We start from the raw sequence: 25,644 nt of genomic DNA on the forward strand, positions 1-25,644 counted from the left end.
GGCAAAATTTGAACATAAACTTTTAAATTATATCAGTGTTTGAGTATAGAAATTATTCAAATTCATAAGATCTGATGATTTGAATTAATAAAATATGAATATAAATTGTATTGTATCAATGTTAAGTTTCCTGAATTTGATTATTGTACTGTGATTATTTAAGAGACTGTCCCGATGTTAGGAGATATACCATGAAGTAGGGTTGAAAGGTCATTAATCGCTAACATTTCCTTCAAAAAAGTTTAGAAAAAGAACTAATGAGGACCTTGCTGTGCTATGTATAATCTATAGGGAGAGATAAAGCAAATGTGATAAAATGCTAACAGTAAATAAATAAATCTGGGTATAGAAGAGAGATTGTTATAATTATCTTGTGATTTTTCTGTACCTTTGAAATTTTCCAAAATAAAAATGTTAATTAAAAAAAGAAAAGATGAACCAGCCTGGGCATTGCCCAGGACACTGATCTAAAAATGGGATTTAAAAAAAATCTCACTGGGAATGTAAATTGAAAAAAATGTGTTATGAAAACATAACATATGATTCTGTTTGTGTATTAAAATGGAGAACAGATTAAGGTGGAGAGTAGGAGATAAGGAAGTGGCAGCCTAGGAGGAAAGTAGATTTTATAAAAAGGCAACATGAATGATCCTTGGAAATGTTCTGTGTCTTGCTGTGGTGGAGGTCAGTCTATGCAGATGAACTAAATGTGAGTGTGTGCTACAAAGGAATGCATATAAAACTGCTGAAGTCGGAATAGGTGGAAGGATTATATCAATGTCAGTTTCCTTATTTGGATGTTGTACTATGTTACACAAAGGAAAACTGGGTGGTGAATATATGGGGCCTTTATTATTTCATAAACTGCATGCAAGTATTACAAAATAAATAGGATTAAATCGGGTGAATTTTATGGTATAAGAATTAAGGTTTCTGGGTGTTAGCATATGGTAGTATAAGCCATTCCCAGCCAGCTTCAGCTCCAGTAGAATCTTAGGCTCGCTGGAATATTAGTCCTATGGATGGTATCTCAGTACAACAAGGCAATCACTGTCTTCTCTCCAGATGGACAACTTTTCCAGATAGAATATGCCCAGGAAGCACTGAAGAAATAATCCACTGTGGTTGGAATTCAAAGCACCAATATAGATGTGCTTGGAGTAGGAAAAAAAAATGTTGCCCAGCTTAAAAGAACTGTGAGGAAAATTTGTGCACTTAATGATCATATCTGCATGGCTTTTGGAAGACTGACTGCTGATGGTAGAGTTGTAATAAACAGAGCCTGGGTTGAGTGCCAGAGCCATAAGCTTACAATTGAGGACCCTGTCACTGTAGAATATTATATAACTCGCTTCATAGCAACTTTAAAGCAGAAATATACTCAGACCAATAGAAAAAAGCCTTTTAATATCTCTGCCTTAATTGTAGGTTTTGATAATGATGGTATCCTAAGATTATATCAGACAGATCCCTCTGGTACTTACAGTGCATAGAAAGTAAATGCAATAGGCCCAAGTGCTAAAACGGTCCCAGAATTTCTAGAAAAGAATCACACAGAAGATGCTATAGGAAATGACAATGAAGTTATCAAATTAGCAATAAGAGTTTTGCTAAAAGTTGTCTAGTCTAGTAGAAAAAAAACATTGAACTGGCTATAATAAGAAATCAATGTTTAGTGTTAAAGAAATTGAATTACAAGTAACTTAAACAGAAAAGGGAAAGGAAGAAACAGAGAAGAAAAAAATCAAAGAAGAATGCCTAATTCTTAGGATGAGTACTGGGAACTTTTAATGTTTTGCTATGCTGCTTGTATGTACATATACTATATATACATACATTTGCATTCTTAATAACTAATTGTGCATGCTATAATGTATGCATTGTCTTTATTTTGAAATGTCAAATGTAAACAAAAATGTTGATGGAATTACTTAGGGAAGAGTTAGAAAAAATAAGTTAGTTTGCAGGATTACCTTTAGTACTGGGTATATGGACTACTTTTAAAAATGCCAATTTTGTGGTTGTCTTCAGTTTGTTACATAATCAAATGCAGTTTAGACTTTCTTTGAAAACAGACTCCAGTAATTGTTGAAAGCAGTCATAGTTCCATGTAAGCCAGGGACTATATATTATAACTTGTTCAATGTGTTGGTTTTCTTCAGATAAACAGATTCAATTAAGAAAAAATGATTTTAAGAAATGAGTAATTTGGGTGAAGTTTTGAGTATTCACTCTCAGTTAAAATAAGAATTAAATCTCAATACATTTTTTTTAATGCAAGCAATGAGTCCAGCCACAGGGGACACATCATAATTGATCTAAGTTTCAGTGTTTCTCAATGTAAGCAGGACTTGGGGAAAATGGTAGGGTGATTTTGGTTGTCAGTGTGAGGATATTTTTGGCATTTAATGATTGTTATTAGATTGTCTGTATTTTATAAGACAGAAATTGTACAGCAAAGAAACAGACAAGATCCCCCATTGAACATCTGTCAGATATTCAGGTAGGTAAACACACACATAAGCATATAAAAAACAACAGAATTGTTTATATGAGACTAAAACTTAACCCCATTTACAAATAAAAACTAAACTACTTGTTTGTGGTCTTAATAATTTTCCAGAGATAGATATAACTACTCTGGAAAAATCGAGAAGGTTGTATTTTATTTTCTTCTGGGTTTTTTGTTTGTTTGTTTTGGTACCAGGGATTGAACCCAGAGGAGCTTAACCACTGAGCCATATCCCCAGCCCTTTCTTTCTTATTTATTTATTTTTATTTCTTACATACATGACAATAGTGGAATGCATTAAATCACCCAGCCCTTTCTTATTTTTGAGACAGGGTTTCGCTACGTTGATGAAGCTAGCTTTGAACTCATGATCCTCCTGCCTCAGCCTCCTTTGCCGCTGGGATTACAGGTGTGTGCCACAGCACCCAGCTTATTTTGTTCTATAACACTACCAAGAGTTATTCACTGTTTTAGAAAAATTACATTCACAGCTACAACACTTCCAATATTTGATTAAATACAACATTTTTTATTAGTCTCCATGTAAGCTGGCTATTGATGGTTTGTATGTACATATACTATATATACATACATTATGCATTCTTAATAACTAATTGTGCATGCTATAATGTATGCATTGTCTTTATTTTGAAATGTCAAATGTAAACAAAAATGTTGACTATATTCAGTTGAATATTATATTCTGTAAGTCCATATTCATTCATTATAAGTATACATACTCCTTTATGTCATCTAACACAGACATACCTATGCATCTACATGATATATATTATTTTCTAATAAATTACTTTCCTTTTCTTCTCCTTTATATTGCATTTAAGGCATTGGTTATTTTATTGTTGTGTGTAGACTATGTTACTTGTGAATTTCATGCCAGATAGTAAAAGAGACATTACAAAATATTTGTCATAAAGAAGAGGTGTTGGTTTAATAAGGTGGAGATATACCAGTCTAATTTCTGGTCAATGAGAAATCTGTTTAAGATCTTCAGGAAAAAAAATGTTTTTGATAAAAAGAGGGCTTCTGTATCACTTATTTCCTGCTTTTGGAAGGATGACATTCTGCTATAGTCATCTTGCAACTATGAGATGAGGAACACAGCCTGAGGAACAAAAACCAACTGCATAGGGCCAACATAAGGCATGAACCTAGGTGTTTTTTTTTAATATTTTATTTTAGTTGTTGATGTACCTTTATTTTTTATTTATTTACACGTGATGCTGAAGATTTGGCACATGCCAGGTTTATGGTGCTTCCCTCAAGGCTCAGTATACTTCTCTATAAATAGTTCCCCAAATATCTATCTCAGTACCAATTATGAAACTGCCTATTGTGGACTTCCTTATGTGAGATAATTACAGGTCTGTGTTGTTTAAGACACTGTTAGTTGGGTACTCTCTTGTATGCAGCTAAAAGCACTTGAGACATGGGCAATACAATAAATGGGCAATTACAATCAAGTACAATTAAGTGCTTTAATAAAGAATGCTAGGGAAGCATTTTATCATGTTCCCAGATCAGACTGGGTGGTAGTTAGTGAAGATTTCCTATAGGAATAAATGGACTGAGCGTGAACTTCTTAAGAATGAGTAGGGGTTAGTCCAATAGTGCACAGCAGAATGTTCCAAGAGGGAACAGCAAATAAGGTGTTCCAGAGGGGATAGAGATCACTCTGCCTTAAGGTGTTCAGGGTTTAAGGTGTAAGGGTGTTCAGGTGTTCAGGGTGTAAGGTATGAACAATAGGCATGACATACCAGATCACAAAAGTCCAAGTTAAGCATGTGACCTTGTATATCCATTTGAATTGAGTTCCTATTTTTATAGTTAGTCACTTGGTAGCTGAGTTGGATACGGTAAATTAGTTTGCAGGATTACCTTTAATCCCTTCTGAGGTTTAGTCTATCATGAAAATGGAGATTATGAGTACTAATGTGCTACGGTCTTTTGAGAAGATTGTCACAGCTGTCTAGACCTGAGTGGGTAGCAAGGGAAATCTCTAGAAACGTGAATAAATAGAGGAAACTGGGGCTTGGTTGACAGCACGTGGGTCAATGATTAAAGGAAAAGGGTGAAGGTGTCCAGGTTAATGTGCCAGTTTCTGGCCTGGGCAACTGGGTGGATAGCAATGCTGTACAAAAGATACAGCAATACAAAAGAAATAATGAATTTTAGGGGGAAATGAGGAGTTCTGTTTTGGAGATTTTGCATCCAGATGCCTGTGGAATGTTGGAAGTACCCAACAGTTGCAAGTACCTCTGGGTTAGGAGATGGGGTTGTTACAGGTAGGCTGCGAAGCATCAACATACTAATAATTGAAGTGAAAGGGGGAATGAGATAGGCCAGGGAAAATGAAGTGAGAAAAGGAGCAAGGGAGGAGCCCTGAGTTATTTAAGGTCCACTATATTTAATGGATGGGCCAAAGATGGGGCCTGCAAAGAGGACTAAGACGAAGCACTTTTATGGGTAAGAAAAAGAAGAGAAAAAAGCCTGGAGTCACAGAAACTGATGAAAACGCATGTTTCAATGAAGGTAGAGTAAGGATTAAGAAATGAGATTAACAAGTCAAGTTACTACTGACCTTGAGCAAAAACATTTCTGGCAGTGAAAGCCAGATTGGAGAGGGATAGAGTGGGAGAAGGGCAATAATAGGCAAGGCTTTCTGGGAAGCTGGCTACCACGGGGAGATAAGGAGATAGGTAGGGTAAAATGCAGGGATTATAAGAGCTGGGATCCATGGGTAGACTACAAGGATCCACCGCTGCTGGAGTCGGCGGAAAGGAAGAGGTTGACGCTACAGGAACGTAAGGAAAAATTCATTTAATATGAGCGCCTCCTATGTGCCGGATCAGTCTGGCCATCTTCATATTACTGTTTAATGTTAAGTGGTTCTCTTTACGCTGTTTCCCCAGGAGTTCCGATTTCCATTAGCCACTGCCAAAGACACCCCTTAGGAAGCCACAAGACGCTCGACTTCAGAACCCACAAACGAACCCTCCAGGCCACACTAGGTAACCCCGGCGCAGCTACAGACGCCTACGTTACTGCCTACCAGAGCTCCGCCCCCACTCGCGAGAACAGCGGCGACGGCGCAAGAAGTCTCCTACCGGCTAAGCTCCAGCCTTTCTCTTTGTTTCCAGGCTGAAGATCTCGCGGGAGTAAGGCGGCAAATCCCGCGAGCGCAGACCCGGGGCCAGCTCTGCGGCTCTCGCGGTGTTTGCGCGAGACTGCTTCCTTCCTTCCTCCCTTGCCAGTCCGCCTGTCTTCCTCCCCCTCTTCCCGGCCCGGCCTCCCCCTTCTTCCCCCGCCGGCCCCCTCCCCGCAGGGATAATATGGTCTCCGGCGATGGACGCCCCAAGTGCAGGTCAGTTTCGGGCCGCCGACTTGGGTCTAGCTGCTGGAGACACGCGCTGCCCGGGCACCGTGTTCCTTGATTCTCTCGCCTAGAGTCGCCCGGCCGGCGCCCGGAGCCCTCGGGGCTCTCAGTTCGTGCTCCCCTCGGGGCCTGTCTGCTGGGCCGCACTCTGCGCGGAGGCCGCGGAAGGCAGGCCTCCCCGCCCCCACTCTCCTAGCGAGTTTTCAGTCGGGCCATAGGCCTTGCCTCCGGCTGTGACCCGCACCTACCTCATCCCGTTGGTCGCCGCTTTGTGCCTGCGGCCTCCTAGCCCTAGTTAGTGACACTAGGTGCAGGGAGAGAGAGGCCCACCATCTTCCCCTACCCGCCCCCCACTTGTGAGAAATGGGGGTTGGGGTCCTTGTCTCCTTGTTTGGGTCCACCTATCCTGTTGTCTAGCCCACTGCCCAGCCTCGAGCTCTTTCCTCTTGTCTCTGGAAGCAGAATGAGGGGCAGTGAAGGCTGAACCGTAGTCATCTTGTTTTCTGATCATTGATTGCAGCTATGAGTCCCCTCCCACGTCCACCTCCCTCTACAAAAAGAGGAAAACACAAGCCATTCTGAAAGTGGGTTGTGCTTATCTCTCTTCATTTTGGACGGTGGCCCTAACTGTGTTGAGGGTCCTACCCACCCACTGCAGTGTCTTCATAAAAAGATCTAAAGGTTCTTTTCAACCTCAAGGCTGCCTCCCTGCCACTTCCCTGGAGAACATTTGGACCTGGGGCATATACCAGTGAGGTTTATAGGTCTTTGACCATGAGGTTCAGCTTAAATTGCAGCCAAACCAAAAGGACCGTTAGGGAGAATATGCTAGTTTACCTCAGTGTTTTGTTGTTCAGTTTTATCTTAATCCTTAAGACCTAGAATGTCTTATGAGAAGTTTTTGTTGTTGTTGTTTTGGTTTTGTCTGTTGTTGAATGTGCAATAAAAAATCTTTTAAGTTTTTAAAAAATAATTCTAACAGTTGTGTTCTCAAATTGTTCTATCTTGAATTTACACAATTTTTAGGACATGTCTTTCTAAAACGTGCCTATAAACCGGGTAAGTCATTCTTATTCTTTCCAGGCATTCTCAAACACATTTTAGGAGTGAATTATCTTACCAGATTTTGCTTGAAAAAGAGTCATGGTTTAAAATTATACTGTCCAGTATTGTGGACATTAGCCATGTGTGACTTAAAAGTTAAAAATTCCATTTTCTCAGCTTCTGTAGCCACATTTCAAGTGAGCGGTAGCCACCTGTGGCTAATAACTGCCTTATTGAACAATGCAGAAGATTCTATTGGGCAAAACTAATATCCAGGTAATTTTACTTTGTAGCTATGTTTAATGAAAGTTTTTTATCTCCCCCAGGATATGCCTTTGAGTACCTTATTGAAACATTAAATGACAATTCAAGTAAGAAGTTCTTCAATGTACCTAAACTTGGAGGCACCAAGTATGGTAATGTTGACTTACATTTTTTTCTGGTTTATTTAATTTCTAATAATTAAAGTGCATTTGTCAAGCTGAGCTGAAGAAATTTTAAATTTATTTCCACCATGTTGAAACAGCTATACCTACACATATTTATATCTTTTAAAAATTCCTCTTGGAACAACTTTTGTTTGACGGTGATATAAGCTTATACCTTATTTTCTCGTTTAAAAAAGTGATAAAATTTTTCTCTAAGGAAACTCTAAGGAACTTTTTTTTTTTAATTTAGTAAACCTATTAATGTTCTGTAGTGATTAAATATATATTTTACTTTCTTAAGTGAACAGCTCCTCCAGTTATTCTTTATGCCATCCTTTCAATAGGAATCATCAACTGAACCCACGAATTTGAGTTGTTCTCCAGTATGGAAATAGTTTTGTTCTGACCTGTACATCAACACTTGGTAGACATATACATGCTCTTCATCAGGGGTCAAACCTTTCACTGGCATTTCAGAAGAATGAACTTGGCTTATCTCTCAGTGGGTGGAAGTCTTGAGTTTATTGACTTTCAGCCAAGCCAGTGAAGGGAAAACCCATTGAAAGAGTGATTATTATTTGTGAAAAAAAATATATATTTATTTTTATTTTTTTGGTACCAGGGATTGAACTCAGGGGTGCTTAACCATTGAGCCATATCTCTAGCCCTTTTTAAAATTTTATTTTGAGATAGGGTCTCAAAAAGTTGCTTAGTGCCACACTAAGTTGCTGAGGCTGGCCTTGAACTTGAAATCCTCTGTCCTGCCCTGGCATCCCAAGTTGCTGGAATTAATAGGCTTCTCTACTGTATCCTTATTTTTGAACTTTTCAGTGAAATATGCATGCGATGATGAATGTCAGTTTTGGAGTGAGATTTTCTTTAATCTTGTTTAGTCCCCTCTTGTTTTTTTTTTTTTTTTTTGGGGGGGGGGGTGCTGGGGATTAAACCCAGGGCTTTGTGCATGTGAGGCAAGCACTCTACCGACTGAGCTATATCCCTAGCCCATCCCCTCTTGTTTAATAAGGAGGATTATTCTTTGTGTTTTTCCTGTAGATTTTGATAAACTTAAATATTCTAGACTTCCATGTGCAGTACTTTTTTGTGCATTATGAGAAGATTTAGATATTTTAGCATATCTTAGAAAATCCCTGTGTTAGAATTAGATTGCCTTTTAAAAATAAATAGTTCACCCAAATGAAAGCAATTACTTTATATATGTAGTTGCAGTAGCTTATATTGATATGTTAAGAGAGGTTGGTTGTTTTCTTAGTGCCTTGTGTCTTTCATTTACATGTATTTTTTTCCTTCACTGATGAAGAGTTTGCATTAGCTTAGTTTGTTTTTTGTAGTACCAGGGATTGAACATGAGCACTTTACCACTGACTCCAGTATTTTTTATTTTGAGTCAGGGTATCCCTAAGTTACTGAGGTTGGCCTTGAAATTGTGACCCTCCTGCCTCAGCCTTTTGAGTTGCTGGAATTACAGGTGTGCACCAGAGCATCTAGCCTACATAAGTTTTGAAAAACCCTAATTATTTTACACGGGAAAGGTCTTTTATCTTCTCAAAAATATCTAGTGATTCTTGTCTGGAAATTTTTTTTAATCCAAATTTTACAGCATAATAGAATATATATAAAAGTGCCTTTAAAATTGAGTAGGAATAGTTTCTGTGGCTGGTTTGTGGAAATGTGCCCACTTGAAGACAGCCTGTATTTCTCAAATGTAGGGAATAAAAAACAATAGTAAAATGCACTGAAAGGGATTGATTAGTAAGATAAATATTAAATGGTCTCTCGTGGGAAATGTTCTCTCATGGGCACCTGTATATAATTGTACATGAGCCATCTATATATAATGTAATCCCAGAGTTACCAGAGTTTTTATTATAACCATGATAAATATAATATAAATGCTTCTGAAGCAAACTTGGTTTTTATTTCTGTGAAATCAATACCCAGAGTAGTTGTTAGCAGAGGTTTATTAATAGTTACTTAAGTGATTTCTTAGTCATTACTTAGAGGAAATAAAATTTGAAAGAAGAATTGACTTTGGAAAAAAAAAAAAACAGCTTCTGGGTGAGAAGTCTTTTGCTTAGCATCAGCACAAAAAATCCTTATTGCTTGTTTAGAGGGACCAGATTGGTTTCACAGACATGTGCTTATAATAGGAAGATACTGCTTTGGTAGTCACCAAGATTCAGGGTCACCGTGTTCTCTGCCCTTTTTCACCTTCTGATGTCTGCCAAGTTGAGAATCAGAGCTATAATGAGTAACTTAGTAAAGGGTATGTTTTCTGTCCTTCATATTTGTTGAGGAAGAAAGATAGTCGAGAACCACTGTTCTAAGTTCCATGTAGGAATGCCCACAGCTTCACAGAAATGAAAACCTGCTGTGCAAGTGACATTAACAAATAGGAGTTTGTGCCAGGTGTGTTGGCGCATGTCTATAATCCCAGCAACTTGGGAGGCTGAGGTGGGAGGATTCCAAGCCAGTTTGTCTTAAGTAGTAAAGTGCCCCTGGGTTCAATTGCTGGTGGGGGAAAAAAAAAAAAGGAAGGAGAAAGCCAAAAAAAACCAAATAGGAGTTTTCCTGACATACCAGAAGTCTGGAGATGGGCAGATTGGACTGTGTAGCATGTTCCCTGCAAGGATCTAGGGTTCTACTTTCCATTTTCCTGTCATTTTTTGGTTACAGAATAGCTGTTGCACCTCCAGACATTATGTTCATATTCCAGGCACCTGGAATGGCAAAATAGAAAGGAAATCCCTCCTCAGGGGCTTTTATCTGTTTCACCAAAATGTCAGTGACCACTCTTAGCTTCAAGAAAGCTGAATTGGAGTGGGGGATGTACCTCAGTGGTAGAGAATACTTGCCTAGCATGTGCAAGGCCCTGGGTTTAATCCCCAGTACTGCCAAATATATATGTGTACACACAGTGAGTGGTAGAGTGTTTTAGCTTATACTTTTATGATTCAGAAAGGGAGAAGTGGTCAAGAATGAGTGGTAAGTGAGGTATTATTTGCCTCACTAACATAATACCTTTTCTTATCCCCAACCCCCACCCCCAGAACTGGGGATTGGATCCAGGGATGCTCTGCTACTGAGCTATACTCAAAGCCTCTTTTAGTTTTGAGACAGGGTCTCTTGCTAAGTTGATTAGGCTGGCCTTGAATTTACCATCATCCTTCCTCAGCCCTCAGCCTCCCAAATTGCTAGAATTATAGGTAAGCACCACCTGACTGCCCTTTTTTTTCCTTTTCTTTTTTAAATTAATTTCTTGAAAAATATGTTTTTAGTTGTCAGTGGACCTTTATTTCATTTATTTATATGTGGTGCTGAGAATTGAACTCAATGCCTCACACATACTAGGCAAGTGCTCTACCACTTGTGCTGTGACTCCAGCCCCCAATTGCCCTTTCTTAATCTGTCTTTAGACAGAATACAACACAAGTTATTTGATTTCTGCTTTTTGTGCTGCCATTTTATTCTTTTGCCTCCCAGATTTATATTTAAGGTATGGAAGGGGGCACGTCATAGACATTGATTACATTTTAATCTTGTGTGATTTCCCTCATAGGGAAGTGCCTTTTTTATGCTCTTGGAGCTGCCTATTTGGCACTCTAGTGCATAACTAGAAGTGTAGAGATTTTTTGAGTGACTCTTAGGTAGACCCCTGAATTTGACAGTGTTCCTATTTTCAAGGCAGGGAGCAATCCCTGTGGTCTAGAAAAGTCTGCTTTTTGAAGGAACTGAGAATGGAATTGCTATTGAACAAAGGCATGATGAAGGATAGTCAACCATAGAGAATTAGAATGAATGCATTATGGGAAAATGAGTGAATATGTTAGGGGGAAGACATTGGAGAGATTGGCTAGAATAAAATGTTAATTTTAGAGAGTGACTGTTACTGGGCAGTAAGACTTTTAGCTGGTATAAAGCCCCATGTCCCCTCCTTCATAATCTCAGGTCATCTCATTTACCCTTTCTTTTTTCCTTCCCGACTGCTTGCTTTCTTAATCACAATACCCCTCAGTCCTAAAATAGAGTCAGGACTTGGCATCCATATCATACCCTGTAATCTTTGAAAATCTGCATTTAATATTTTCGAGTTTTTATTGTTTATAAGAGTCGCAAAAAGAAGTGAACATTACAGACAGAATGGAAAGTGTGTATATACAAATATATTTAAGCGCTACTTTTAATGAAAACACAGTATATATTGTAACTTTTTTTTTTAATATTTTTTAGATGTTGATGGACCTTTTTTCTTTTTTCTTTTTTTTTTTTTTTAGTTGGCGGACACAACATCTTTGTTGGTATGTGGTGCTGAGGATCGAACCCGGGCCGCACGCATGCCAGGCGAGCGCGCTACCGCTTGAGCCACATCCCCAGCCCGACCTTTTTTTTCATTTATTTTTTTTTAAGAGAGAGTGAGAGAGGGAGAGAGAGAAAGAGAGAGAGAGAATTTTTTAATATTTATTTTTTTAGTTATTGGCAGACACAACATCTTTGTTGGTATGTGGTGCTGAGGATCGAACCCGGGCCGCACGCATGCCAGGCGAGCACGCTACCGCTTGAGCCACATCCCCAGCCCCTGTAACTTTTTTTTTAAAGCCTAACATCACAAACATCTTTTCAGGTTATTGAAAACAACTATCCCATGCTATCTCTATTTGGTTTCTGAGTCAGGGAGCATGGTTCAGGTAGAAGAGGATATCTGTACTTCTCTATAGCTTCTAATGGCTGCATAATCTTGCCATTATGAATACATCATGATTAGGTTAACAGAATTTTGAATGTTGAGATTGTTACCAACTTTTCTCTATTTATAAATAAGACTAATATATGGGCTGGGGATGTGGCTCAAGCGGTAGCGCGCTCGCCTGGCATGCGTGCGGCCTGGGTTCGATCCTCAGCACCACATACAATCGAAGATGTTGTGTCCGCCAAATACTAAAAAATAAATATTAAAAATATTCTCTCTCTCCCTCTCTCTCTCACTCTCTCTTTAAAAAAAAAAAAGACTAATATATGTCTGTTGGGGTGTGTGTGTGTGTGTGTGTGTGTGTGCGCGCGCGCGCACGCATATAAATAATAGTGTGATGTACATGCACATATCCTCATCCCCTAATATTTTTATTTTTGAGGGCAAGTTTATTATTATATAGAAGATATAGGATTGTTAGTTAGAAGTGTGCTCTTCCTTCCATCCCCCATCACACTTTTATTTTTTGCCTTTACAATACTTTCTATTCCAGTCTTTACCCTGGACTATAAGAAGCAAACACTCAAGTAAAAAAGATGCTGCAGTTTCCAGACATCCAAAGACAACAAAAGAAAACAGGCTTCTTCGGGATCAGAATTTCTGAGGCAGAGGCTATTGTTCTGTTTGTCACTTGAAGGCTATCTGGTGTCTTTATCCCTGTGTCTTTTACTTCTACCCTAATCTTCTGTCTCCATAGCTCACTTTACTTACTTTGATATTAATTCCCAGTATAACCACTCCTGACCATTCATTCTTCGTTATGACTAGTTTATCGACCAGTTAAGAATGTACCTGTAGGTGTCATTTTTGCCTGTTGTTTTAACCTATATTGATTAGATTTGGTTGGTTTCTGTTGTGGTCCAACGCTAGTTGGAAGGGACACAAGTCCTGTTTTCTGATCTTTTCTGTTGGGCTCTGGAAAGGGCTGTGGGTTGGTTAAGCAATGAAACAATTTAATTATAATGTGTTTACATAGTATGTAACTTTCTAAGGATTACCTTTTCCTAACAGTATTCTATATATCATGTACAACCATACACTCACCATAGCATATTTTGCCCAAGAGTCTGTCTGCTTTTTGATTGTGAAGAAGAGATACCCACTAACTCAAGCGAAGAATGATTGTGATAATACAGACCTCCCAGGCCAATGAAAGTGGCTATCTTAAGAAAGGACCAGAATTGAGTTAACTCTTTATTTTTTCTCGCAGGGCCTTTAGATTTCTGCCCTCTGCCAAGGCTCCATATGAGTTTCTCATTGGACCTTAGCTCTTAACATCTTTCTGATTCAGTCTATCCTCATTACAAATCATGAGAGATGAATGTAGTTGTCTAGTGTATGACATTTCATATGAGGCTTTTGGTTATTGACCTGCTGTGGTATTGGCTTTTACTTCAGTGGTAACCAAGGAGACAGACAACAGGACACTGAGGACTGTTCCTTTTACAACAGCAGTTTGAAAAGGCACTAGGATGTATATCTGTTGTGTTATTTAGTGATGCTGGTTTGTATGTCATCAGTAATGAATGAGAAGAGAATGTGTTTCTGCACCTTCATCAATAAAGTGAGATTACTTTTTTTGTTTTATAAGCCTTAGTAAGCAAAAACTCTTAAGCATGAAATCTGTTACTACCTTCTTAAACTATCACTGGTAATATATTAAACACACAGAGACACCAGTTCCAGAGCTTATTGGAAGTCAATCCATCTTGCCCAGTTCAACTTAGAAACAGTACTTTGATTCTAGTCAGACAAAGGTGTGAGTTAACACTGCTGCCAAGGTCTGGTTGGACTACAAGACTTTCAGTTTTCTCATCTTTTCTTCTGGACCTTGACCTTGAATAAGGTTTTCTAGGTTTATCCTATGCCTATTCCATCTAGTTCTTGTCCTAGCCACCAGCCTTTCTCAGTCTGAACTCTAAAAGATACCACTATTTCTTGAAGGCCTTTGGCAGGTGCAGAGCATGACTCCAGTCTTTTGAGTGTTTCCAACTTCCTCCAAAAGCCTACTTCCTAGCCCTTGCTGCTTTTATTGTTGCTATTGGTGAATTGAACCCAGGGCCTCATGCATTCTAGGAGTGCACCCTACTTCTGAACCACATCCCCAACCCTATTTTGTATTTGATTTAGAGACAGAGTCCTCACTGAGTTGCTTAGCCATTTGCTTTTGCTGAGGCTGGCTTTGAACTCATGATCCTCCTGCCTCAGCCTCCTGAGCTGCTGGGATTACAGGTGTGTGGCACCGCACTTGGCTCAGTTTTTAATAACCTATATTTTCTATGAGTGATTTCTTCTAAGAGAGGAAACCTTTTGATTTCAAGACCAACACTTTTCCCCTCAATACCATTCTGTTTCCCAGCTTAGTAGCAGTAATAAAACTGCTAGAATTTAATGAGTATTTACTGTATCCAGTTCTGTCAGTTTCTCTTATCCACATGGCCAAGGTCTCGGTTTGAACTCAAAAAGATAACACTATTTCTTGAAGACTTTTGCCACTTTTATATGGTGGCAGAGAAACATGAACAAAAATCTGTGATTTCAAAGCCTATGCTTGTAAAAACCTGTTATACTGGTGATTGCAAACTCATGTTTATAGGAACCAGAGGCAGCATAAACAAGTGAAATGGCCCTGCTGGGAATTGTGGCCAACAGGAGAGCACATACCTTCTAAAAAAGGGATGCTACTGAGTTTCAGTGGAAGTTTGAGATCACCATTGTACAATTTTCCAATTTTTAAATTAAGCCAGAAGTTTGGATTTTTATGTAAAAGCAAAAAAAATGTCTTTTAAATATTGGCATTTTAGATTTTAAAATGTTAAAGCTATGCAAATGAAATGTTCAGCCAATATTTTGTGACCTCTGTACTGTGATTTTTAAATTTTTTTTGTAGTTGTAGATGGACAGAATGCCTTTATTTGTGATGTGTTACTAAGGGTCAGACCCAGTGCCTCACATGTGCCGGGCAAGCACTCTGCTTACTGAGCCACAACCCCAGCCCCATGTATTGCTTACTTTCGATAGTAGCCATTTATCCTTAAAGAGTGGGGCCTATGATCTTAGGAGCCCCTCTGTATGTCCTTCATCAACTGCCTCCCATATGAAATAGCAGACCCTCGGGGCTGGAGTTGTAGCTCAGAGGTAGAGCATTTGCCTCGTACATGTGAGGCACTGGGTTCAATTCCCAGCACCACATGTAAATAAGCAAATAAATAAAGGTCCATTGATAACTAAAGAATATTTTAAAAAAACAGCAGATTTCAACATTTTATTTTTCAGAGCCTGAATCACACCTGTTGAATCTTCCACTAAATTATTGTTCAAGGGAGCTGGGGTTGTGGCTCAGCAGTAGAGTGCTCGCCTAGCATGTCGAGGCCCTGGGTTCAATCCTCAGCACCACATTAAAATAAAGATATTGGGTCCAACTACAATTAAAAATAAATATTTTAAAAAATTATTGTTCACAAGGATAACTGTTATCATCAGCTCATTTCAGAAGAGTGATAACACAAATTATCATACTTTCCCAATTTAAGTTACCAGCATCCTGGTTCCCACATGGCTTGAGATAGTCTCATTAAGTTGCCTAGGCCACACTCAAAATTATGATATGCTTACCTCAGTCTCCCAAATTAATGTTGTTGTTTTGTTGTTGTTGTTGTTGTTAGAGATGGACAGAATGCCTTTATTTTACTTGTGTGTGGCAAGCTTGAGGGTGTAAAGGTAACCTAGAGAACTTAGAAGAAAAGATATATTGGGGATTTCAACTATGGTAGTGGTGATAGAAGTAGATAAATTAAAAAGATGGGTGAGAGATGTCAAGGATAATGCCTGTCTTGGCGTTAGCTTCTGGATGGATGGTGGTGCTATTTACTGAGTTAAAAAGCACAAGAAGAGGTGCTAATAAGGGGCAGGGAAAGAGGGAAATCACTGAGTTTAGCTTAGATACTAGTGAATTTGGTAATATATCAGTAGATAATCAGGAGGCAATTAGATAGGTGGTTTTGGAGCTCAGAAGACTGACCTAAATTGCAGAAAAGTATTTTTGAATTATTGGTGGACAGATAGGTATATTTGAAGCCATAGAAGTAGTATCCTTAGGGAAGACAGTATAGAGTGAGAATTGAGTCTAGATGTGAACTCTAAGGAACTTCTACATTTAAATATCAGGTGGAACCCAAAACAGAGCTTCCACAAAGTGTGAGAAACTGTAAAGGTTCTAACATTTTATCTTCCTTGGAAGTTAATAGGTTAGCCTGACAGTTTCATTGATGTTGGCAGAAGGCATGCAACTCCTGCATCAAAAGACATGTATGGTTTATTACTCATACAGAGCAACATTCTTAGTGTCTTCATTCCTGTTGGTTTCTTAAGCTCCGTTTTCTTCAGGGTGATTTTTTTTTTCCCCCAAGCCAAAGTGTATCCAGCTTTATTAAAGATACTTTTCATAAACAATCATGGTATTTCAGGCAGGACATGGGCAGACAATCATTAACAGTATATAACAACTTTCAAACTCCCTTCTTGAATGGACTACCAAAATCAGAAAGCCACTGTAAAACCCAATGAAGTCTTCATTTGATGCTCTGAATAGGGAAAGTTTAGAGTGAGGGTTGACATTTCACATTTAGCATGTTGTTTAACAACTTTTCATAAGCCGACCCTGACTTTCAGGAAATGAAAGGAAAATGGCAAAAGAAGATCTGAAGATCCACAATCTAGAAAAGGAACTGCTGCTCTTCTGAGGGACACTATTCTCAATAACGTCACTGGAAAGTCCAGATTGCCCCCCACACACACCAGTCGTTGGGAATCAGGTTCCAATAGGTCTGAGCTTAGGGGAATTAAGTCTGTGCCGATGGCAGAGAGGGACAGGAGGACATACAGATGAGTTTGAGTTTTTCCATAGCACAAGGCATTTGTGCCAAGGTGGCTATGTGTGCCAACATCAGGGAATCCCTTCCTCTTGGGAACAAAGAGGAAGTCTCTCAAAACTAGAAGGGAAAGGTGTTTTCCCCCACAGCAATCCAGCTTTGGAGACATTCTACTAGTGACATATGCTCCTTCCCCCCCCAAACAACAATGAAGTGTTCTGTGTGCTAACAACATAGCTTAAAAAAAAAAAAAAAAAGCAAAACAAAATTCTGCATTTTTATAAAACTTGATAAAAAATAGTATTTCAAACTGTACAGTCACCAGAAGAACACAGTTATCAAAAACGCACACACTTCACTTGGCATCTCCAGCACCTTCAGCTTTCTGTGCCTGGTCTGTTTTGGCATCTCCATTTTCTGCAGGGTTATTCCCATCCTTGCCAGTGTCAGCTTTTCCCTTTTTCCCTTTGGGTACCTTCTTTCCCCTCTTTGCAGGGGCCTTTTTAGGCTTGGGCTCTGGCTTTGGAGGAGCAAGTTTGGCAGACAACCTTGCAGATCTTCTCTGTGGTTCGTCTTTCACCTTGGCTTTATCTCCTTTAGCATCCCCTTCAGCCTTTCTCTTGGGCATGGTGGCGACGGCGGCGCTGGACGCGGGGATGCAGTGGCGCGCAGCTTTGGTCGTTCCGGGGGTCGTTCTCGCCTCTTCTTCTTCACACTGCTCCCAGGGTGATGTTGAAGACAGCCAGGCAACACCTATACATGCAGTGGTTACAGAAAAGGAACTGTGACTTAGGGAACCCAAATATTTTATAATGGACAGTAATCTTATCGGCCCTTTGCTGCAGAGGGAGACATTATCTTCTGAAGTTAATCACTGCAGAAAACTGAGAATACAGTCTGAAACAAAGGCAGTTATTGCCTCTATTTGCAAGTCATGCAGAAATGTAAGATGAGACATGTAAAAATTGTCTTCAAAGAAGGGTGTTGTAGAAGCCAGTAGAAAAAGTCCACTTTAAGGAGGAAATTGTTAGCCTTGTTGAATATTGTGGAAAGGATATTAGGACTCTACTGAGACCCTCCTTTGTTGGTGTTTTAAGGATGTAAATCAGATTGATGTGGGCTGAGGAATGAATGGAAGGTAGAACAGTACACTTGGGAATATGGGTAATTCTTTCAAAAAACTTGGTTCAAAATTTGAAGATGGCATTTCTGGAATCTTTTTGTTAAACTAGGGCTACAGACTATAAATCTTGATGGGAAGAATCCAGTTAAACAGTAAATGGCAAAAAGAGAAGGTGATGATTGACGACTGTGGTCTTAAAATGGTCAGTGGGAATGGGATGCAGAGCTTCTAGAGAGAAGTTGGCATTTAATAGGAGGATTTCTGTAGCTCCCTTCTTAACTGGGGAAAGGGCAAATCCACAGACAGCAAGATTTGTGGGTATATAGGAGGAAGCCCAAGTAGGAACTATTGGTTTCTGTTAATCTATGAGATAGGAAGTACTCTAGTTCTTATAGAAGGTAAGTAGAGACTGTTTTATGGAGAGTGAATGAAGATAGGAAATAATTGTTGTGGAGTGTTGGAAAATAAGTAGATCAGAAAAAGTAGGATTCTGGGTGAATAGTGAGGACTCAACTCAGGTTATAGTTATGCAGTTTTTAGAGTTTCCCCATCCCCCTTTCTCCTCCTTTACATGGTACTACTATATTGAATTGCCATTTCATAACTCTCTAGAATGGGTATTATATAAAAGATAGTAACAAATGTTGGAGAGGATATGGAAAAATGTAAACTCTCATACTACATTGCTGGTGGAAATATAAAATGGTGCTTCCATTTTTGAAAACAATTTAGCAGTTTCTTAAAAATTTAAGGGATGGCGCAGTGGTCAAGCACTTGTCTAGCCTGGGCAAGACCCTGAGTTTGGCTCCCAGCACCATGAAAAAGGAAAACAAACAAAAATGTTACATATAAATTTGCCATATAACTCAGCAATTTCATTCTAAGGTATTTATTCAAGAGAAGGGAAAACACCAATCCACACAAATTTGCAAGCTGATGGTTTTAGCAGCATTATTCCTAATAACTGAAAATTGGAAACACCTAAATATCTTTTTAGTAGGTGCATGGATATGCAGAATTGGTATGTGATGGAATACTTTCATAACAAAGAGAAATTAACTATAGTCATGCAACAGTATGAATGAACCTTAAAAGCACACTCAATGAGAAAAGCCAGATACAGGAGTCCTTATTGTATGATTCCATTTATATGAAATGTCCAGAAAGGCAGATGGAGCAGATTAGTGGTTCCTGGGATTGGAGAGGAGAGGATGAGGATTACCAGTAAATGGGTGTAAGGGTGCTTTAAAACTGATTCATGATGCTGGTTGCACAACTTGGCAGATTTACTAAAAACCATTAAATTGTAAACTTGGAAAGGGTGAACTACAAGATGATAGTATTTCAATACAAGATAATAATTACCTCAATAAAGGTGTTGTTTTCCTTTTTTCCCCCCATGCTAAAGCATGCTCTATTACTGAGCTCCATCTCCCCCCCCCACCTTTTTTTTTTCTAAATAAGTTTTAAATTTTGAGACAGGGTCTCCTTAAGTTGCCAAGGCTGGCCTCTAACTTGGGATCCTTTCTCAGCTTTCTGCGTTGCTGAGATTACAGGCATGCACTATACCACCTGGCTTAGTAAAGTCTTTTTTTTTTTTTTTTTTTTTAAGAACAGTTCTTGAATAGGGAAGTGATGGAGTGGACCAACTGGGGGAAAAAAAAAAACACCTGGGTTTGATCCCCCTCCCCCCCCCCCCCCCCCCTTGGACAGATAGGTTGAAACAAAGAGGCAAGTTAAATAGGATTTGGGGAACTAAGAAATTGAGCCATATAGAACTATATACGTATGGAAAGTACATACAAGAAGGCGTTGACTGAAAGAGGAAATTTAAGTCCTTGTGGTATTGAAGAACAGATATGAGAGTGGGAATTGGGAAGGTTTAGAAGTTTAGGGAATTTAAGATGGTATATTGGAACAGGAGAGTATATGGGGTGGTGTGGGGAGAATGAGGAGGAAGAAAGGGATTAAGGGCCTTCCCTGAACTTTATAGCTGTTCCAGAATCGGGGGTGGGGGATTAATATTGCTAAAAAACAAACCAGAGCATCTGTGTCTATTCTCTCACATCTGCTAGTTTTCTCTTTACTATATAGCTCTTCTACTGAAAAATTCTATGGGTTTACTCTAAGAATTACATGGGATGGTGGCATATGCCTGTAATCCCAGCAACTCAGGAGGCTGAGGCAGGAGGATCACAAATTCAAAACCAGCCTCAGCAATTTAACAAGGCCCTAAGAAACTCAGCAAGACCCTGTATCAATAAATAAATAAATAAATCTAGCTGGGAATGTGGCTCAGTGGTTAAGTACCCCTGGGTCCCCTGAGTTTAATTCCCAGTACCAAAAAAAAAAACAAAAACAAAAAAAAGTACATAAGCTGATATAAAGCACCTGTTTCTTAGTAGGTCCTAAATAAATAACAGCAGAAGAAGAAGATAACAAACCAATAGCTTTGTAGTTTAATGCAATAATAGGCATTTATTATCTCTCATAGTCTCTATACATTAGGGATTTCAGAATGACTTAGTTGAGGAGTTCTGGCTCAGGGTCTTTAATGAGGTTACAGCCAAATGTTCTGAGGCTGCATTCACCTGAAGGCTAGACAAAGGTAGAGAACCTGCTTCTCAGGGCTCAAGCACATGGCTGGCAGGTGTTGGTGTTCATTGATGATGGAGAGGCCTCAGTTCTTCCCCATATGGGTGTTTCCTAAGGACTACTTGATTGTTTCAAAACAGGCATCTGCTGGCTTCCCCAGAGCAAGTAAGAGAGGAAGACTGAAGCGGAAAAAATGTCCTGGTCTTGAAAATCATACACTCTCATCTCTGCCATACATTGTTGGTCACACTGGCAGAACTGATTCAGAACAGATTTCATGGCAGCATGAATATCAGAAGGTCAACATTAATGATGTCATAATATCAGAGACTGACTTCCACGGGATGAAATATGAAATTTTGTTTGGTTGCATCTTTCCTTGCAATAAGTCTCTGTCGTGATTTTGAAATTAGACAAATTTGTGAAAAAGTGTCTAGTTAACATTTGTGGTTCATTTTTCTCATATAGCACTATTTGGTAATTGCTTTTTAATCTTCAAATAATATAATTTAAAACCCTCACAAAGATTATGCCCAAAATAGCAGTCCGTCTTTGGTTTTGCTGCTAATTCTTTTATTTTTCTATTTCAGATTTTAGTGAATTTCTGCTATGGAAAATGAGGATTTGATACTTCTACATATATTCATGCATCTCATTGTAATTTATTATCACTGTAAATAATTTTCAGCCAGTCCATGTAGTCACTGTTGCACATTTCTCATACAATTTTGTATTTTCCCTGTAATTAATGATCTTTTTTGTTTGCTTAGTTTTTAGTATTCTTATCAATAATTTATTTCCAAATTGTTCAAGAGAACTGAACTCCTGTTGGTTATAATCAGGAAATCGATCATTTTTTTTTTTCTGTTTTATTGGCAGCATCACCTCTGGACTTTTTTATCTTTTGCTCCATTTGAAACTGATTACACTGTGATTTGCACAGCAATTGGGTCTTTAAAGAGTCTTTGCTCTTGGTCCTATGTTGGAGACTTTTTCCTAGATTTCATGATTTTTCTAATTTTGTTTACTGTTTTGTTTTATAGAGCATATCCTCCAGAAGTTTCCTTAGAAGGGTTGCCTGGGAAGTAGATTTTTGAGACCTTACCTGATTATTTAGTAGTTTGCCAGTGTGTAAATTTCTGGTCTGGAAATTGTTTTCTATTGGAATTTTAAAGGCATTGCTTCATTGTATTCTAACTTCCCTAAGAAAGCTTAGGCAATCCAGATACCTAGTCTTTGTTTTGGATTGCCTGTCCCCATGTAGATATTTAAGTTACAGCTTTCTCTGTTCTGCTTATTCTGTTACCACTCATCCATGTACTTTGTTTTCCAAAATTGTGTTGGTTTTGCTTTTTCCTTTTTGTTCTTGTGTGTTTACAACATTGCTGTAACTACTTAGTGGGTTTCAGAAGAAAGTAGTGATAATTTGCCATGTTAAACTAGAAATCTGATGACATGCTTTCTGTAAAATACTTTCTTTTTTGTGGTGCTAGGGATTGTACCCTGAGGTGCTCTACTACTGAGCTACATCTCTACCCCACACCCTTTTTAAGATTTTCAAACAGGATCTCACTAAGTTGCTAAGGCTGGCCAGGAGCTTGCCATTCTCTTGCCTCAGCCTCCCAGGTTTGGGATTACAGGTGTATGCCATATAAAGAAAAATATTCCTGAGACTCAGTATAATTAACCAAATTAAAAAGTTAATCATGTATTAATTTCTTTGATAATATTTTTCTTATTTTCTCAGAATGTTTTATTAAAAATATTTTCCCCTCTAATTCCCTCTGTTTTGAGGGATATTACTATTTCTGATTTGAGAAAAGGATCAAAATTAATATTTGTTAAGTGCTTACTGTTTGTCATAATTTGGGTATTTTGTACATATTAGATCTGTTAGCTGGGTGCAGCTAACCGATACACCTGTAATTCCAGCAACTCAGGAGGCTAAGGCAGGAGGATAGCAAGTTCATGTCCAGCCTTGGCAACTTAGTGAGACTTAAATGTGGCTCAGTAGTAGAGTGCCCTGGGATTATTCCCCAGTACCACAAAAAATGGATGGATGGATGGGTAGGTAGGTATGTGGCTAAGTAAATAGATGAGGTAAGAAAGATAGTTCTTCACATCTCTGTTAAGTAGGTAGCATTCCCAATTTGAGAAAATGCATCAACTTAGTCATTTTCTAAAGATCACTTCTATGTAGTAAATAGCAAATACAGGCTTTGCATCTAATTTCTGATTCTGTAGTTTTATTTTTCTCATCAATTGCAACTTTAATAGTCTTTCATTTATGTGTAAGAATATTTTCAAACATAAAAGCAGGGAGATATAACACTTAAGTGTGAACCCTAATATAAACCGTGGGTTTTGGTCACTGATATATTCATACAGGTTCATCACTTGTAACAAATGTAGCATTGTAGTGAGGAATGTTGGTATTGGGTAAAATCCCCTCTACTATCTTCTATTACTGAATCCTACTCACTTCCCTTATAAGACCTGCTACTGTTTGTATTTACTTTGTTTACTTATTTATGGTCTGAATTTTTTAATAGCTCGATAACTTCCTAAGAACTGTTAACCATGTCTGATTTGTGCACGTAATGTTAAAACATAGCAGAATAGTCAAATATTTTCTGGTTTTTTGGTACTGGAGATTGAACCCAGGAGTGCCTTACCTTGAGCTACATTCCCAGCCCTTTTTTAAATTTTGAGACAGGACATTGCTAAGTTGCTGAGGCTGGCCTCGAACAGTCTCAGCTCCAAGTTGCTGGGATTACAGGTGTATGCCACTGCACTGGCAATAAATTTTTTCTTAATGGGGAAAAAAAACAAGGAGAGACTCATTAGTAACCCACCATGTATTTATCAGCCAGGTATCAACATTTCACCCAATTTTTTTTTCAAATATTATGCCGTTTTCTTAACCTATAAATATTTGTCAGTATGCATATCTGATATGCATTGAAAAAATAAATCGTCATTATCATACATAACAAGATTAAGTAATTTCTTAATATAATCTAAATCTAGTAAGCAAGAACTTTTCTCTGGTTGTCTTAATATATTTTTACATTTGGTTTGTGCAAGCCGGGCATGGTGGCTTGCACAAATCAAATTGTAATTGAGGTAGGAGGATCATGGGTTTAAAGCCGGCCTCAGCAACTTAGAGAAGCTCTAAGCAATTTAAGGAGATTCTGTCTCAAAATAAAATATTAAAAAAAAGAAGGGGCTGCTTGGGCTGGGGATGTGGCTCAAGCGGTAGTGCGCTTGCCTGGCATGCGTGCGGCCTGGGTTCGATCCTCAGCACCACATACAAACAAAGATGTTGTATCCACTGAAAATTAAAGAATAAAAGAAGGGCAGGGCAACAGCGGGGCAGCACCCACCTGCTTAAAAAAAAAAAAAAAAAAGAAGGGGCTGGGAATGTGGCTCAGCAGTTAAGCACCCCTGGGTTCGATTCCTGGTATCAAAAACATTTGGTTTGTGCAGACAGTGTCCAAATAGTGTCCACACATAACACTTGATTGCTATGTCTCTAAAGTCTTTTTAGTTTGTAATAGTCCTCTTTTCCCCCTTTTCTTTACTACTTTTTGTTGAAGAAGCCACATTATTTCCTGTAGAATATACCATGTTCTTGATGTGGCAGATTGCCGCTTTGTAGTTTCATTTTTCTGTTCTACTCTCTCCCATATTTCTTACTTTTTTTAAATAGGTGGACACAGTATTTTTATGTGGTTCTGAGGATTGAACCCAGTGCCTCACACATGCTAGGGGAGCACTCAACCTCTGAGCCACAACACCCGCCCCCACCCCGTATTTCTTATTAACTGGAAGTTGAAGCTAGAGATTTGATTATATGTGGGCTTATTTATTGACAGTACTTAGTTTTGTAATAATACTTCCTAGTGCCACTTGTATTTTCTGCTTCATCAGGAGGAAATATAATGGGTGATGCTAAGAGAAATAGGTGTTATCAGCTTGATCTGTCCATTATAAGTTCCACTGCCATCTGCATATAACCTAATGATTTTAGCTTTATGATCATTATATAGATCTGATTTTTTTTAATGTTTATTCTTAAGTTTTAGGTAGAGACAGTATCTATATTTTACATTTATGTGGTGCTGAGGATTGAACCCAGGGCCTCATCCATGCTAGGCGAGGACTCTATTACTGAGCCACAGCCCCAGCCCCTAGATCTGATATTTTATTAGGTGTTGTTTGTGGTGTATTTTCTAATTATATTATTCCTTCTGCATTTATTAGCTGTAACTCTCTAAATGGAGAACTTTCTTTTTTAACTCTTAGTTACTTGAAATCAGAGGAGACAAGATTAATGATTGATTTTTTTTTTTTGTCCCCTTTATCAGTTTTCAGAATAATGAGTTTATGCCTTAGCAATTTCCATTGGTGATTGATGGAAGAGTGTTTTTTGAGAGTCATTATAAACCAAGGCCTATTTATATAGTTGATATGTTTCAGTGAATAGCAGTCATTATTCATTTTAAATCAAATTGATCCATTAGTATCCCTATTAGTCTTTTATTTCCAACACAAGATGTTCCAGGCTCGGTTTGTACATTTTCTTCTCCAGATAGAATCAGCCATTTTTCTAAGGAACTGTTTTAAAAATGAGAAATAGTTTTTAGAAATAACAGGCTAAGGTACTAGGAATTCATTACTATTGTGTTGTCTTTGTCCTAGGTGTTTTCTGTGAATAGAGTTAGGAAAACATTTAGAAAGAGAAAAATAAATTATGAATTCATACATTTCTCATTAAAATGTATGGATATTTGTTTGTTTATTTGGTACTGGGGATTGAACCTAGGGGTGCTTTTATCATTGAGCTATATCCCTAGTCCTTTTTATTTTGAGATAGGTCTCATTATAAGTTGCTGAGGGTCTCACTAAA

The 25,644-nt window shown here is 38.4% G+C and overlaps 2 protein-coding genes and 1 pseudogene across 4 annotated transcripts in view; 2 read left to right on the forward strand and 1 right to left on the reverse strand.

Annotated features, from left to right (window-relative positions):
• The first annotated feature begins 1,022 nt into the window (after positions 1-1,022).
• LOC308648170 (proteasome subunit alpha type-7-like) lies at positions 1,023-5,675 on the forward strand (annotated as a pseudogene). The gene is made up of 2 exons: positions 1,023-1,774; positions 5,443-5,675. The product of its transcript is annotated as a proteasome subunit alpha type-7-like (transcript).
• Positions 5,676-5,745: 70 nt separating this feature from the next.
• IREB2 (iron responsive element binding protein 2) overlaps positions 5,746-25,644 on the forward strand; it is a 54,355-nt gene continuing 34,456 nt past the window's right edge. For both annotated transcript variants that reach the window (XM_081291279.1, XM_081291280.1), the window contains exons 1-2: positions 5,746-5,894; positions 7,277-7,366. In XM_081291279.1, the coding sequence (XP_081147405.1) occupies positions 5,876-5,894; positions 7,277-7,366 (109 nt within the window). In that variant the 5' untranslated portion in view covers positions 5,746-5,875. The remainder of the gene's footprint in view (positions 5,895-7,276; positions 7,367-25,644) is intronic.
• LOC308647281 (non-histone chromosomal protein HMG-17-like) lies at positions 16,980-18,015 on the reverse strand. The gene has a single exon (XM_081291369.1). It carries the CDS (start codon positions 17,640-17,642, stop codon positions 17,370-17,372), a length of 273 nt encoding a protein of 90 aa, XP_081147495.1. The 5' UTR covers positions 17,643-18,015; the 3' UTR covers positions 16,980-17,369.

The sequence above is a fragment of the Spermophilus citellus genome (assembly GCF_964194105.1).
Source record: "Spermophilus citellus genome assembly, chromosome: 4".
Classification (NCBI taxonomy): Eukaryota; Metazoa; Chordata; class Mammalia; order Rodentia; family Sciuridae; genus Spermophilus; species Spermophilus citellus.

Excerpts from the sequence above, each read along its gene's own strand:
- LOC308647281 (XM_081291369.1), bottom strand. The coding sequence starts at position 17,642 with ATGCCCAAGAGAAAGGCTGAAGGGGATGCTAAAGGAGATAAAGCCAAG.